Genomic DNA, 15769 nt, shown 5'->3' with positions numbered 1-15769 from the left:
TATTTAATATGTTCAGTTAGGTTTTATTTAGTGGTCTTTATCATATTTAAGTAGTTTCCTCTTTCTATTTTACTTGAAATGACTGTTCAAATATATATCAAATGTTATTTGATATCTACTGATGGGTTAATTCAGTTTTGCTCCTGAAATTTACATATGCACTCAACCAATTTCAGTAAGACTGATAATATACAAACAGAGAAAATTCAAGCTGTGAAAACTGTCTCCTCTCCATGGCAGTTCCAAGTTCCCTAGTCCCATTCATAGAGACAGTTTATTATGACTATTACCAGAAATATCCTATGCATAAAAACATTGTATGTGTCCCTTGACACACACACACACAGTCGTTCTCTACCATGCCTTTTTCCCTGTAGTAAGACATTTTAGAGAGCTTCTCTATTATTTATAAAGAATAATAATACAAAACTTTCATCTAACTTTTGAGTTTCTGAGATGAGAAAATGCCTCTTTCAGTTTAAGAATAGCAGCATATATCAACAATCCTAAAATCAGACTATTATAGGAGGAGGATCTTCAAGCAGTGCTATTCAACAGAACTATCTGGTATGATGGCAATGTTCATTTTTTTAATTGTCCAATATGGTAGCTACTAGCTATATTTGGCTATTGAGCACTTATATCTAGCTGGTGTAACTGAGAAAATGAACGTTCCATTTTAATTGCTTTTAACAGCTGCATATGGCTGTTGGTTGCTGAATTGGATAGCTCAGCCATGGAGGTTTTTAAAGCCACCTTCCTGACTTTACAGGAGAGTGGTCGGAGTAGCAGAGGTTTGTTTTAGTGGTGAAACCAAGATTGGAACTGAGATCTCCTGTTTCTTCATTCCTGCTTCAATTTTAGCATAGCTGCCACTTCAGCCCAGCATTTTGGGGCATAGAAAAGTGACCCTCAAAGTAAACAAGATCAAACTCTTCAAGATGCATCTCCTCCTGGGGTTCATGGAGTCATACCCATTCAACATCCACCACACAGAATCAGCCTGGTTTACTCTGGTTACTCATTCCCTACATCTCTAGGTCCTCTTCAAGCTTTTCCCCATCCAAACTGTCACTCCTCTAGTTTGACACTATCCTTTTCTCATGAGGAGATGCTCTGCTGGAGTTCCTTCCACTGTCTCTGAGCAACCCCCATACTGCTCCTATGTTATTTGCTAAAGCCCCATTTCTGACTGTGTTGTTTTGCTCATAAGGCATCACTAGTTGCCACTACCCAAACAATACAGTCTAAAACTCTTAGTTCACGATCCTCTAATGTGAGCTTCATCTTCTTCCTTTATTTTGTTTATTGTTTTGAGACAGAGTCTCACTTTGTCTTCCAGGCCGGAGTGCAGTGGTGCAATCTCAGCTCACTGCAACCTCTGCCTCCTGGGCTCAAGTGATCCTCCTGCCTCAGCCTCTTGAGTAGCTGGGATTACAGGCGCCCACCACCATGCCCCACTGATTTTTGTATTTTTAGTAGAAATGAGGTTGTATCATGTTGGTCAGGCTGGTCTTGAATTCCTGGCCTCAAGTGATCTGCCTGCGTCAGCCTCCTGAAGTGCTGGGATTATAGGCATGAGCCACCGCACCCAGCCTCTATTTATTTATTTTTATTTTTATTTTTATTTTTGAGACAGAGTTTTGCTCTTGTTGCCCAGGCTGGAGTGCAATGGTGTGATCTCGGCTCACTGCAACCTCTGCCTCCCGGGTTCAAGTGATTCTCCTGCCTCAGCCTCCCAAGTAGCTGGGATTACAGGTATGCACCACCATGCCTGGCTAATTTTGTATTTTTAGTAGAAACAAGGTTTCTCCATGTTAGTCAGGCTGGTCTTGAACTCTCGACCTCAGGTGATCCACCCACCTCGGCCTCCCAAAGTGCTGAGATTACAGGCGTGAGCCACGGCACCCGACCCTTTATTTTAAATAGACTTTTCATTTTAGAATGGTTTTTAGATTTATAGAAAAGTTACAAACAGTTCCTATGCACTCCGAACTCAGTCTCCCCTCCTATTGTTAACATCTCACATTACTATGGTACATATGTCACAGCTATTTATGTATGACATTAGTACATGACTGTTAACTCTATATCTTATCTGGATTCACTAGGTTTTTTCTAATGCCCCTTTTCTGTTTCAGGAAACGGTCTAGGATACCACTTCTTTTCTTCATGTCTTCTAAGCCTCCTCTGTTCTGTGATGGTTTTTCACACTTTCATTGTTTTTACCATGACCTTGACAGTTTTGAGAAGTGATGGTCAGGACTGCTTGATTTTCCTATATTTTTCTCATGGGTAAGCTGGGGAGGAAGACCACAGAAGTGAAGTACGCTTTCATTACACCCTCCCCCTACCCTATCCCCACTTCCACACCCTAAGCATGGGAAGCCTGTCACTAAATTCAGCCACTCAAGGATTGTGGAATTAACTGCCACCTTTTTTGAAGGGGTTGTGTCTACACAAAGTATTTGAAATTCTATAAGGCAGAGTTGTCTTTTTGTTCCCATTTGTTTATTTGTTCAGTTATTTATATCAGTATCAATTTAAGGATATTTAGACTTTGGGTTATAATCCAATACTACTATTATTAATTTTTCCCCCAAATAATTCCAGCTTTGGGAGCTCCCTCAGGTTGGATTTGGACATTTTCAATGTGTGGCCCCGTATACATATTTTTTCTTAGCACTTCTTGTTGGCACTGCAAGATGCTCTAGGCTCATCTACATTCCCTGCCCCAGGTCTAAAATTAGCCATTTCTCCAAGAAGTCCTGGTTTCTCCTGTTGGAAATGGTGCCAAAAACCACGACCTGGGAGCTGGGTCTCATTTTCTTTGTTAGCCTCATATCCCACTCACCCAACACTGATGGTCATCTACCCACTGGCTCCTGGACTCTACAGCATTTTCCCTCCATTAGCACCAAAATTAACAGAGGCTTCCTGGAAACTCTTTTGTTGTCCCGGCTAAAGTGCCCTTTCTCCTTCCTCATATGGTTGAGAATCTTTTTCTGTAAGGCCCCATTCAAAATACCCCCTCTGGCTGGGTGAGGTGGCTCACGCCTTTAATCTCAGCACTTTGGGAGGCCAAGGTGGGTGAATCATTTGAGCCCAGTAGTTTGAGACCAGCTTGGGCAACATGGTGAAATCCCACTTCTACAAAACATACAAAAATTAGTTGGGTGTGGTGGCACACACCTGTGATCCCAGCTACCTAGGAGGCTGAGATGGGAAGATCTCCTGAGCCCAGGGAGGTCGAGGCTGCAGTGAGCTATGATTGTGCCACTGCACTCCAGCCTAAGCAATAGAGGGAGGCCCTATCTCAAAAAAAAAAAAAAAAAAGTCAACAAAAATCAAACAAACACCAAAATACCCCCTCTTTCCTGAAACCTTTCCCAAACTCCTACTTGATCTCTTACAGACCTGTATACTACCAGGCTGTGAGTTTCCACAAGACAGCAATATGACACGTTTACTTTTATATCCCTAAACTCAGCAGTTAGCATATAGCACACCAAATGGTTTTTGCCTAGTGGATATTATTATCTGACTGATTAAGATCAGTGTAAAATGCACTCTTTAGGGTCTATCAAGGAAAAAGGAAACCACATACACATACACACACACACAAAACAAAACAAAACCACCCTCCTGCAGAACTTTATTGCCACAGGGAACCTTTTGGTCTCAAGCCTGAAGAATGATATCCTGTTTCAGTCACATGTTACTGTGAAAACCAGAAGGAAGAGCCCTGGAACCTTATGACTCTCATCCCGGAAAATAGGCCTTTTCTGTTCCCAGCACATGTACATGTTCAAAGATAAGGATCAGTCAAATGAAACATACCATAAGGAAATTCACATAGACATCCCAAGCCAGGAAACCTCAATAAGAAACAGGCAGTGGGCCATGTTCAAATGAAGTGATGAATTATGTTGTGTAGGCATCTTCCTGGAATCGCTTATCCCATCTCTCACTCAGTCATGCCTACTGCCTAGGTGTTGTGAATGTAAATATAACCAGGTGACCATGGACATACCTGCATAACTGAGGCATTGGGAAATGTGTCCCAACTTTGGATGATTCTGTGACTTCTTATTGATGCGATGGAGTAAGAGTATATTCTGGGAGACCTAAGGCTCTTTCCTCCATCAATCACCCTGGAAGCGGGTAATCCTGGACAAGAAATGAGGTGACTTTTTGGCTGGGGTAGCAAGGAACTTCCTCCTCATTCTGGGGTTGGAAAACCTTTGCTCTGAGGTTTGGAAAGGGCTGGGGCTGCTCCCATGAGAGGACGAAATGTACGTCATGAAGAGGCAGGCCAGCGTTGCTGGCGGCTAATATTTTCTTGGCAGCAACACCAATAGCGCAGAGAAGTGGCCAGTGTCCCCACAGCGGGGGTGCTGTCCCTGTGGTCTCTCTGGATGACAGCGATGCCCCTTCCTGGAGCTCCTTGGCCCACCTGCATTCATCTGCAGCTGCTCCTAGCACACTGATGGCCATCTCTGGCCCCAAGGCTCTCTCCTTCTCCATCACCACAGGAACACAACCTGGAAATTTTTATTTCTTGCACAGGCAACCCTCAACCACAGGGAGAAAGGAACCATAGGAAAAATGCCCTTGCTACTTGCACTGGGAAGGGTGATTCTGAGATGTGTTGTTATGTGGTTTCTCAGAGGGCCCAGCTATGAGCCCTGGTTGAAACAGAGCTGCTGTTCTGATTAACATACTCGTGTTTGGCACTTCTCTCTTCCCCTCTTATATGCCCTACTCAGTTATTTGTACGTTTTAAGGTCACTTTCCATATAAGGTTCCTCCACCCACGTCCTTGTCTTGGCATCTGCTTTTGGGAAAACCTAAACTAAGATCTGCTGCCAGGGCAAGTGGGAAGACCCAGGGAATACAGGCGGCAATGGGGCAGCTGGGTTGGGCAGCTAAGAAAGAAGGACTAGGGAGAGGCTGTTCTGATAGAATCTACCAGAAATGCCTGGGGCCTCTGAGAAGGGTGATTTTCCTGCAAGGAAGGCAGACACTGCTGTGAGCAAGGGGCATGTGGCCACACAGAGGTGAGCCAGGCATGCTATTGCTCCCCATTGAGCTCACAATTGGAGAACACCCAGCCAGTCCTTGCCAGCCGAGGTCACATGGCATCTCAAGGATGCTCACCTGTTCAGGCTTTCACCACAGCAACGAAACATATACAGCCCTCTGCCAAGAGGTCCCTGCCTAATATGGTTTGGCTGTGTCCCTACCCAAATCTCACCTTGAATTGTAATAATCCCCATGTGTCAAGGGTGGGGCCAGGTGGACATAACTGAATTATGGGGTAGTGAGTAAGTCTCACAATATCTGATGGTTTTATAAATGGGAGTTCCCCTGCACAAGCTTTTTTGCCTGCTGCCATGTAAGGCATGACTTTGTTCTTCATTCGCCTTCAGCCATGATTGTGAGGCCTCACCAGCCATGTGGAACCGTGAGTCAATTAAACCTCTTTCCTTTTTTTTTTTTTTTTTTTTTTTTGAGACAGAGTTTCACTCTTATTGCCCAGGCTGGAGTGCAATGGCATGATCTTGGCTCAGTGCAACCTCTGCCTCCTGGGTTCAAGTGATTCTCCTGCCTCAGCCTCTCAAGTAGCATGCACCACCATGCCCGGCTAATTTTTTGTATTTAGAAGAGATGGCGTTTCACCATGTTGGTCAGGCTGGTCTCAAACTCCTGACCTCAGGTGATCCACCTGCCTCAGTCTCCCAAAGTGCTGGGATTACAGGAGTGAGCCACCACGCCTGGCCCCATAACCTTTTCTTGATGTCAGATGTGTACGCTCCTGGGCTACAAGAGGCCTCTATGCCATTTCCATCATCTTCTAAGTGCTAGTGTTTCATAGTTACTTTACTAATCTCAAACTCAGATCCCTCCAGCTCGCTGCCCAACCAACTCAGCATTAAGGAAGCTCAAGCCCCAGTACAATTAGAAGCTGGATTTCTGGGAACAATCATGCCTGGTTAATACCACCATGTAAGGGCACTGTACCTAGGTACAGATGTTTGGTTATTTATGCTGCAGACAAGAAGTTAAAAACATCCACTAATATGCCCAAATCTTGATATCTAAATTCCATTCTCCAATAAAATAAATCAGGGCTCGTTGGAGAAGTGATTGATTTCAGGACTGGAGTAAGAAAAATATAAGATGGTCTTGGAGTATCTTATGATGTGAGAAACAAAGAAAATGCTCAGAAAAAAAAAACATGGGCGGCTTGTTGAAAGTGTCCAGGAGGCAACCTGAAAGAGCTCCCAATGGCCAAAGCTGAAGGCCAATAAGCAAAAAAGTGAACGATAAAGTACTACTGGATTAAACCCAATGTATAAAATAAATATGTCCATAGTGATATAAATAAATAGAAATGACAACTCTTCCTTTTAGAATTCCAGCTAATAAATGCAGAAGGAATGCAGAGAAGAGACCATCTCTGCTAGAACACTACCATAAGAATTGCGACAGATGCATTCTAAATGGATGCTAAAACTAGAGGGAGAAGTTTAAGGAGAAACAGGATATTTACATGGTCTCAAAGTATCTCTCCCCACTTAAATTAATTAAAAAGAGAAAAACAGTCACTTTATAATGAAGAAATCTGGCAGATACCACCTTGACAATGTGATTGAGGTTAACATGACCAGTGACAGGAAAAATAGCCAGAGGGGAACGTAGGGTCAGAGTGCTCACTCAAAATTCGGCCTCCTTTATACTCACAGGGTCGTTAAAAAAAGAAAACAAACCGAAACATTCTCCAAAATCTCTGCTTCCAGACTGATCCCTCCCAGGAGCTCCTGATGCATGTTTGTTTGTTTTGTTTTGTTGTTTTTTTTTTTGTTTTGTTTTTACCGCAAACTGGTTCCCTCCACCTTAGTATTCTTCCTATATAGGCTTTGAATGTGTATGCCTTGCCTCAGACCTTTGAGATTAGGGTCTAAACTTAAGTTCACAAAAGAAGCATCACCTCCATAGTGAATCACCTTTTCAGCATGAAGGGTGAAATGTGAAATGATCTAATCTGCTTGTACACAATGCCTAACTTGGGGTTGCATAGATGTGATGCTGGATGGTTTTGTAACCATTCCTGGAGGCAAGATGCCTCCACAAACATATTCCATTACTCTGTGTCCATGTTCTACCTTGCTTTGACAGCCTAGCATAGAACATTTTGGCAGTTTCAGATCCTGACTAGATGTCTGCTGGAGGAGTTAAAAGCTGTAGTCACTGGGAGAGATGCGTGGTGAGGCTCCCAGCTTAGCCATGTCTTCATGTGCCGAAGCTTTTTCATTTCCTCTCTGTATTCAGTTGGAGTTTACAAGCCTTTAAATATTAAAACTCATTAATACTGATGTCTGAGAACCAAATCAGTTTAACTTCCTAGAAATTACATTAGCCATTCATTCATTCAATACACTTTTTTTTTTTTTTTTTTTGAGAGGGAGTCTTGCTCTGTCCCCTATGCTAGAGTGCAATGGCGTGATCTCGGCTCTCTGCAACCTCTGCCTCCCAGGTTCAAGCGATTCTCCTGCCTCAGCATCCTGAGTAGCTGGGATTACAGGTGCCCACCACCACGCCCGGCTAATTTTTGTATTTTTTAGTAGAGACAGGGTTTCACCATGTTGACCAGGCTGCTCTTAAACTCCTGACCTCAGGTGATCTGCCTGCCTCGGTCTCCCAAAGTGCTGGGATTACAGGCGTGAGCCACCATGCCCAGCCTCAATATACATTAAGTGCTAGGCAACATATGCTAGACAACCTGATGGTGCTGGAGAAGCCTGGATAAATATATAGGACATGGCTCGTGCCCTTGGGAAGCCTATACACATTTACCTAAACAGCTACGGATGACATGGAAAGTCTTATAATAAGGCACGTATATATACTTACATGTATGTATACAGATATGTGTGTACACATTTGTTTATATCTACACACCTATACATATATGTGCAAGTGTATATATAGTCCCTCAGAGAGAGATACATATGTGTGTGTGTGGGGTGGGGGGGACACACAAAAAAAGAGTATATGACTATCTTTTCTAAATGTGACTATAGGGCCAGGCACAGTGGCTCACTACTGTAATCCCAGTACTTTGGGAGGCTGAGGCGGGTTGCTTGAGCCCAGGAGTTTGAGACCAGCCTGGGCAACATGGCAAAACCCCGTCTCCAGAAAAAATACAAAAATTAGCTGGGCATGATGGTACATGCTCTGTAGTCCCAGCTACTCAGGAGGCTAAGGCAGGAGGGTCACTTGAACCCTGGAGGTCAAGGCTGCAATAAGCCAAGATCATGCCACTGCACTCCAGCCTGGGTGACAGTGAGAACCTGTCTCAAGAAAAAAGAAGTGACAGTACTGTAAAGGCTGTAATAGGGAGGCACATTTGATTAATTTGATTAATTCTAGTGATCAGAAGGATGAGCAATAATGGCTTGCCCTGGTGGGTAAAGGAGGAAGGCAGGCCTTACAGGCAGAAGGACTAGCATGATCAAAAGTACAGGCATGTTAATATGTGTGGCATATATAAAAATGCAGCAATGGTATACAGAAAAAATGTAAAACCAATGATGACAGACATTTATCGAGCATCTACTATGTGTCAGGCACTATCCTAAGCACTTTACACGTATTTTCACACGGATGAGCCACATGTGTGGGTGAGACCAAGGAGACAGCTGGGGGTCATCGGATGATGGAATGCTTTGAATGTTGGGGTTTGGACTTTGTCCAGCAAGAGAGAGGCACTAAGAGTTATAAATAAGTACAGGCAAGACTGGACTTGTGATTTTAAAAGTTTCCTCTGCTAGCTCTGTAGGGAATAGGTTGGAGGAGGTGAGATGGGAAGCAAAGAAGTGAGTTTGGAAGTTTTTTCAATAGTTCAGAGAAGTCAAAATGGCAGAGGATGTATTCAGGAGAGGTAGAAATGGGTCTTGCTGATCCCTATATACATGGGGGCAGAGGAGGAAGGGAGGGGATTCTATGAACTCAGAGGGGAAGAAACAGCTTTAGAAAAGTGGATGAATTCAGTCTAAGGTAGATTCAGGTAGAGGTGCCCAGAGGGCAGCTAAGGATTGAAGTCGAGAATCTGAGGGGATGGTTTGGGCCAGAGTTAGATTAGGAGCAGTGGGGGACACCTTAACTCCATTTAAGCTGAAATTTGTGCTTTCAACACTAAGATTACCCCTGAATTCTCCTTTCTCTCCCCTTTGTCCTCACATTTTCACATGAACGCTTCAAAGTGACCCAGGGAGGAATACACACACACACAAGTCCACAGATGACAGAGGAACACACATGCATCTGAAGGTGACGGAGGTCTAAAAATGCATACTCACGCCCATGCATGTAAATATACCAAAAGAGGCCACACAGGCATGCTTTTCTGGAGAGGTGGAGGCGTGCTTTCTAACTATTAATATACAGTGGGGTCTTTTCATCTAGCTGATGACTCTTGGCTGCTAGAAGGAGCAGGCCCACCTAGTCATGGGGACTCCCTCTACAATTCATTCATGTGCAACATTCCAAGAGGACATCTAAAGCCTTCACTGAGCTGTTATTCCATGCTCCACACATTTGTAATCCATTTCCAGGTAAGCCACTGTAAACTGAGAATAACTCCTTTTAGCTATAAGTAGGTGATCCAACCACCTGCAATTAAACACACATCCACTGCAGCACTCAACTCTCCTACCGAAAAGCTTCTGCAGGACTTGTCCGTCATATAAATCTTCAGCTAGGTCTTTCACAATGATTCTTTCTCCAACCAACACATCATTAATCCAGTCAATTAATACCTACAGAGAGAACGTGCAATAATAAGAAAAGAGTTATGGGGTATTTTCTTACAGACCAGCTTTCTTATCCTAAACAATTAAAATCTAAATGAACTTTAGATTTTAAGTTTCATTTTATTTGAGATAGGGTCTCACTACGTTGCCTAGGCTGGACTCAAACTCCTGGGCTAAAGTGATCTTCCTGCCTCAGCCTCCTGTGTAGCTGAGACTGTGGGAGTGTTCCATTGTGCCCCGCTTTGAACTTCAGATTTTAAAAGCAGGAGAACTATCCACATGACCCAGCGTGTGCAAGTGTGAGCCCTACTGGCCTTCTTAATTTTCAGATGTATATCCTGCTAGTGCTGGTGGCACCAGTGTCCCTGTTAATATCTATGTCCCCTATTATTCCTTACTCTAATGGCAAGCAACATTCATAGTGTATGGCCATAAAAAAAATTTTAGGCGGGCGTAGTGGTTCACACCTGTAATCTCAACACTTTGGGAGGTCGAGACGGGCAGATCACTTGAGGTCAGGAGTTTGAGATCAGCCTGGCCAACAGGCCGTCTCTACTAAAACTACAAAGATCAGTCAGGCATGGTGATAGGTGCCTGTAATCCCAGCTACTTGGGTGGCTGAGGTAGGAGAATTGCTTGAACCGGGAGGTCGAGGCTGCAGTAAGCTGAGATCGTGCCACTGCACTCCAGCCTGGGCAACAGAGTGAGACTCTATCTCAAAAAAAAAAAAAAAAAAAAGTTAAGTATACAGTGATACGTTTTGGTCATTGTGCACAGTAGTTTAATCCCCACCACAATCGAGATACAGAACAGTTCCCTCCCCAGTAGGATGCTTCCGTAGGTCCTTTTGTACTCAATCCTCCTCCCTGACCACAGGCCTGGGGGAACCACTACAGTTTTGACATTTCTTCAATTTCTTAGAAGTGGACATCGTCCTTTGTGTTGGATGTCTTTGCCTTAGCATAAATATGCTGCCTTTATAACATAGCAATAGCCAGACAGCGTTGCCATCACTGTGTGGGCTGATGTTAGAGCCTGGAGGCTTTACAGGACATTGTTCTACTGTCCCAAGGCAGGAGGATGGCAACTGTAACACCTACTGTATACCAGGCACTGCACTGTATCCAGCAGGGTAAGACCCAGCCTCTGTCCTGGAGAGGCTTATGGGGGCAGAAAACCGGTCAACCACAGGATTATAACATAAAGGGTTCAAATCCTGGGGTGGGGAGGACATGGTGCTATAAGACAGTAGAGAAGAGGCCCCAACAGGCTGGGAGTGGGCAGGAGAGATCAGGAATGAGGGGAGGCTTCCAGAAAGCCTGTGTTTGAGGAGACTTCTTTTTTTTCTTTTGAGGTAGGGTCTTGCTATGTTGCCCAGGCTGGAGTGCAGTGGCTATTTACAGGTGCAATCACAGTGCACTATAGCCTCGAACTTCTGGCCTCAAACCTTCATCTGAAAGTAGCTGGCACTATAGGTACATGCTACTGTGCCCAGCTCCTAAGGAGACTCTTAAAAGAATACTAGGAGTTGACCAGAAAGAGTAGGATTTCAAGGTGGTCAGAGCAGCCTAGATCTAGAAAATTGAACCTCCCTCTGGAAGTACGGAGGTAGCTGTGCCTTTGGTCAGCACCCCGGGGCTCAGGCCTACGTGCATCTCCAATTCTCCACTCCCTCAAACAGGGCCCAAGTGCAGGTCTAGGCCTAGGAGATCAACATTGAAGCCTAAACCATTTGGAGCCCATTCTGACCTTGTCCTTACCCTTAGAGGTCTCCTGAGCAAGTAGTAGCATACCCATTCTAGCATGGTGAGCGCCCTCTGATAGGAGCAAGCCCAGGGCTAGCCCCTTTGCCCCTATCCTTGCCCATACAGGCCCAGCATCCCGGAGAGGTGCAGCGGCAGGCAGAGCCTGCACCTCAACTGTTCCATCTTCTTCCTGCACGGAAAGGTGAGGGCTCAGGGTCTCAATGGGCAGGAGCAGTCATCTGTGGGTGCAGCACAGGCTGCATCAGGAAAGGCCAGATACCCAACATGCACAGCCCAGCTGCCTGTGGGGCTCCAGTTGTGATCCAGGGGAGCAAGGGGCTGCATGGCGGCCTAGCCAAGACTGCCTCCTTTCTCTTGAACTCTGGGGTCAGGGCACAGACTCCCTTCAGCAGACAGAAGGGACATTTATACCTCTCCTCTGAGATGACTGCCCTCAGTCCTCCAGTCCCTAGTGAGATGGCCCAACCCTCACATGGGTTTGTTACTTCTGAATACTCCTGGCTTACTTTGAAATTCCTACCCATTCATCCACCCACCCTTCCTTTCCTCCATCCATCCTCCAATGTTTATTAAATACCTGCTATATGTGACATTCTGTGCTGGGTCCTTGGGGTACAATGATAGAAAAAAAAAGACAGTCTCTAACCCCAAGAAGCTCACCATTTAGTGAAGGAGACAGAGAAGAGCATGAGAAGCTATAATATTATGTGGAGACGACAACAAAACTAAAGACAGGGCCATAGCAGCCGTGGAGTGGCTGAGCCATGGCACTAGAGTTTAGAGCAAGCTTCCTGGAGCAAGCAGGCGTGCTGAGACTTTCAGATGAGGGGCATGAGAGGCATTCCAGTCAGAGTGGACTGCATTAGCCAGGCTTTGGCGGTGGGGAGCGCTGGGAGCACGCATGGGCTGCTGGGAGGAGCAGTTCTGGCGTCCTTGTGTTGCCGGGTAGTGGCTGATCTCAGGTTGAAGAGGCAGCTAGAGCAAGGACTCTAAACACCACCTCTTAGAAGTGGACTGCAACCTGTGGTGGACAGGAAACTCTGATAGGTCTTGCACAGGGGAACCGCGTATTCAGATTTGCATAGGGAATGAATCACTCTGACATCCGGTGCTATTTTTTTTTTTTTTTTTTTTTTTTGAGACAGGGCCAGGCTGGAGTACAGTGGCGTGATCATGGCTCACTGCAACCTCTGCCTCCCAGGTTCAAGCCATCCTCCCACCTCAGCCTCCCGAGTAGCTGGGACTACAGGCATGCGCCACCATACTTGGCTAATTTTTGTATTTTTAGTAGAGATGGTATTTCACCATGTTGCCCAGGCTGGTCTCGAACTCCTGAGCTCAAGTGACCCGCCCACCAGCTAATTTTTGTACTTTTAGTAGAGATGATGTTTCACCGTGTTGTCCAGGCTGGTCTCAAACTCTTGAGCTCAAGTGATCCACCCGCCTTGGCCACCGCAGAGTGCTGGGATGACAGGCATGAGTGCCTTTTGTCTTAAGTGCAGCTTGGTTAAGCTGAAGAGGAGGAACATAGGACAGGGAATAAGATGCAGGGGAGAAATGAACAGTTTTGGAAGGACAAGCGCACACCAGCCACTGCGCAGGTACGTTATGCACAGTATGTCACTTCATCTCCTTTACTTCTGCTTGAATTCCATCTCCTTGTTTATGACCATAAACAAAGCATCTGGCTTTTCTGAGAGTTGGTTTTGTCATCTGGAAAATGGGGATGAGACTAATTCCTGCTCCACTGCCTGCTTTTGAGGGTCCTTGAGAAAATAACCATTTTGTGCACTCTGGAATCCTGGCCATCGTGAGCTTACCTGTACTGAACTGTCTGGTGCTGTGACCAGCACCACTCACTGGGCATTTTTCACGTCCCACGCTTACACAATTGGTTACATTTTCGATGGCCATCTGCTAGACCACTCACTGCTTGAGGCAGGGGCTGCCATGACTTTTTATCTTCTCTGAGGGGTTCGTGGGGTGCCTGGACAAAGCAGGTGGCATATGGACACCTGGTGGGTCTGTGAGCCACCTGAAGCTGCTCCTGATTTCTTCTTACCTTCATCAGTTCTTGAAGCTTGGGGTCACTGCGTGAGTTTGGATCCACCATTGTTCGCACCTCATTCTCCTCTTTAAAAAGAAAAGGAATTCAGTGGGGGTGCGGGCACGGGAAAGCTTAAGCGAATTCAGAGACAAGAGCACAGTTACCCAGCATCGTGTCCTCGGGGTCCAGCTCGAAGGGAATTGGGCTGAGGGGCAGGTTGATGGCGTTCATTCCCTCCTCCTGCAGCTCGGACACTGCAAGAAAAGAAAGAGCAGGGTCACATTTCAGCTGACGGACGGCAGGAGGTTAGAGCTCTATAACAAGGGTGTTCGATATTGACATTGAGAAGAAAACCCACTAAGGGTAGATTACAGCTGTTACTCAGTCTACGATCAATTCATGGCCTCGCCTGGCTGAAAGAACCTAATTGTCCCCTTAATCTCACCTCTGCCAGCTGTCACTTCACTTGCTTTCCTCAGGGAAGCAGGGAGGTCTCAAAAGCACAGAAATCTCCCTCCTCTCAGAAAAGATTTCGGAATAAATGGAAGCGAGGTGGGCATGGACTTCTTTCTGAGTCTCTGCCTCCTGCCTGTCCCTTCTTCCAGGACTTGTGTCTGGTGCCCAGTGACTGTGTGCTCACAGGATGAATGGGGTCATGGGTTTGAGGCTACATGTACGCTGTAAGGCATTTCCATCCTCAGTTCAACCCTCCTCTGACTTCTCACCTCTCCTGGCTTCCCTGAGGTACTCTCCTGACTATCTGCCTTCCCACCTCCACCCAACCCCAGCCACTGCTCAAAAATACCTCAGTTCCGGCCCTTCCCTGAGCTCTGGTCCTATCCCTTGAGATGGAACCAGCTGTGGCACCTGGGGCCAGGCACTTCATCTCTCTTGGCCCATTTCCTCAGCTGAAAATAGAGTTTGACTGGATGAACAGTAAGCTCTTTTACAGTCTTCAAATCCTAGAAATCTATAATTCCACCTTCCTCAGAAAGAAAAACAAAAACAGGTAAAAACTACCAAAGATTACCAGCCCACACTCCTCCAAGTGCCCAGCCCCCACATGGAGCCTTAGCACAAAAAAATTCCTCCCACAAAACCAGTTGTGTGACAGACGTTTGGTGAGTGCTGACCTTGGATTACCCCTCCTAAAAGCAGTGACTTAAATCCCCTTGCTTTTTGCCAGTTAAGCACAGAAAGGCCATTTTCTCAGAAGGCGTTGGTCACCAAGAGGTTCTTAAAGAGCTAATACAGCAGCTGCAATCAACCTTAATAAAAGCAACGTCCTATCTTTCCATTTTATTTTTTTATTGACTCTGGCCTCACCAACTGCCAGCATAGACTTGCAAGAAATCCTAAGCACAAGGCAGCCACTTACAAAGAGTTCTTTCACCTCAGTACACTCACTGATAGCTGCAGTTGGACTGGAAGGAGGATGAGAAACAAAGGGAGTGAAACACACTCTACGCCCTGAGAGACACAACTTGCATGGCGAGGCTGTTATTTAGTACCTTCCCAGCAGGCACTGACATTCACATAGGGTACCAGCCAGTCACCACCTTGATCTCCACATTCACAGACACCTACTATTTCATAGAATTCTCCATAAATGACAGAAACACAGAAAGGGTACCTTCAAAGCTTAAATCAAGCTTGTCCAACCCACAGCTCACAGGCTGCAATGTGGCCCAGGATGGCTTTGAATGCAGCCCAACACAAATTCATAAACTTTCTTAAAACATTATGAGATTACCTGGAGATTTTTTTTTTAATAGCTCATCAGCTATCATTAGTGTTTAGTGTATTTTATGTGTGGCCTAAGACAATCCTCCTCCTTCCAATGTGGCCCAGGGAAGCCAAAACATTGGACATCCCTGGCTTAAATGATTCTGTAGGTACGGATTGTGTTTGTTTTCCAGCTAAGCACAACTGTTTCCTTAAACTTCTATAGTTTCTTCTAATATCTCCCCTAGAACTACCAGTTTTCTTTCTTTCTCAGGCTATTTCTCACAAAGAAGCACAATTTTCATTACTTTGTTAACAAGCACTGTTATGCATGCAGTGAGCAGTGGAAATAAAGTCATGTCTAAATGCGGCTGCAAGGCTAGGCTTACTGGCCAATGAAGGAACTTGCTCCT

At 45.4% G+C, this 15769-nt stretch overlaps 1 protein-coding gene across 1 annotated transcript in view; it reads right to left on the bottom strand.

Moving 5' to 3' along the window:
* PARVA (parvin alpha) overlaps positions 1-15769 on the bottom strand; it is a 165564-nt gene that overhangs the window by 53163 nt on the left and 96632 nt on the right. The window contains exons 3-5 of the mRNA XM_030829036.1: positions 13796-13885; positions 13647-13717; positions 9722-9824 (exon numbers count right to left, since the gene is read on the bottom strand). Of these exons, the coding sequence (XP_030684896.1) occupies positions 9722-9824; positions 13647-13717; positions 13796-13885 (264 nt within the window). The remainder of the gene's footprint in view (positions 1-9721; positions 9825-13646; positions 13718-13795; positions 13886-15769) is intronic.

This window comes from Nomascus leucogenys, chromosome 15 (assembly GCF_006542625.1).
Source record: "Nomascus leucogenys isolate Asia chromosome 15, Asia_NLE_v1, whole genome shotgun sequence".
In the NCBI taxonomy this organism is placed as follows: domain Eukaryota; kingdom Metazoa; phylum Chordata; class Mammalia; order Primates; family Hylobatidae; genus Nomascus; species Nomascus leucogenys.
Note: the sequence above shows the minus strand (reverse complement) of the source record. Positions and strands in the feature narration are given on the sequence as shown.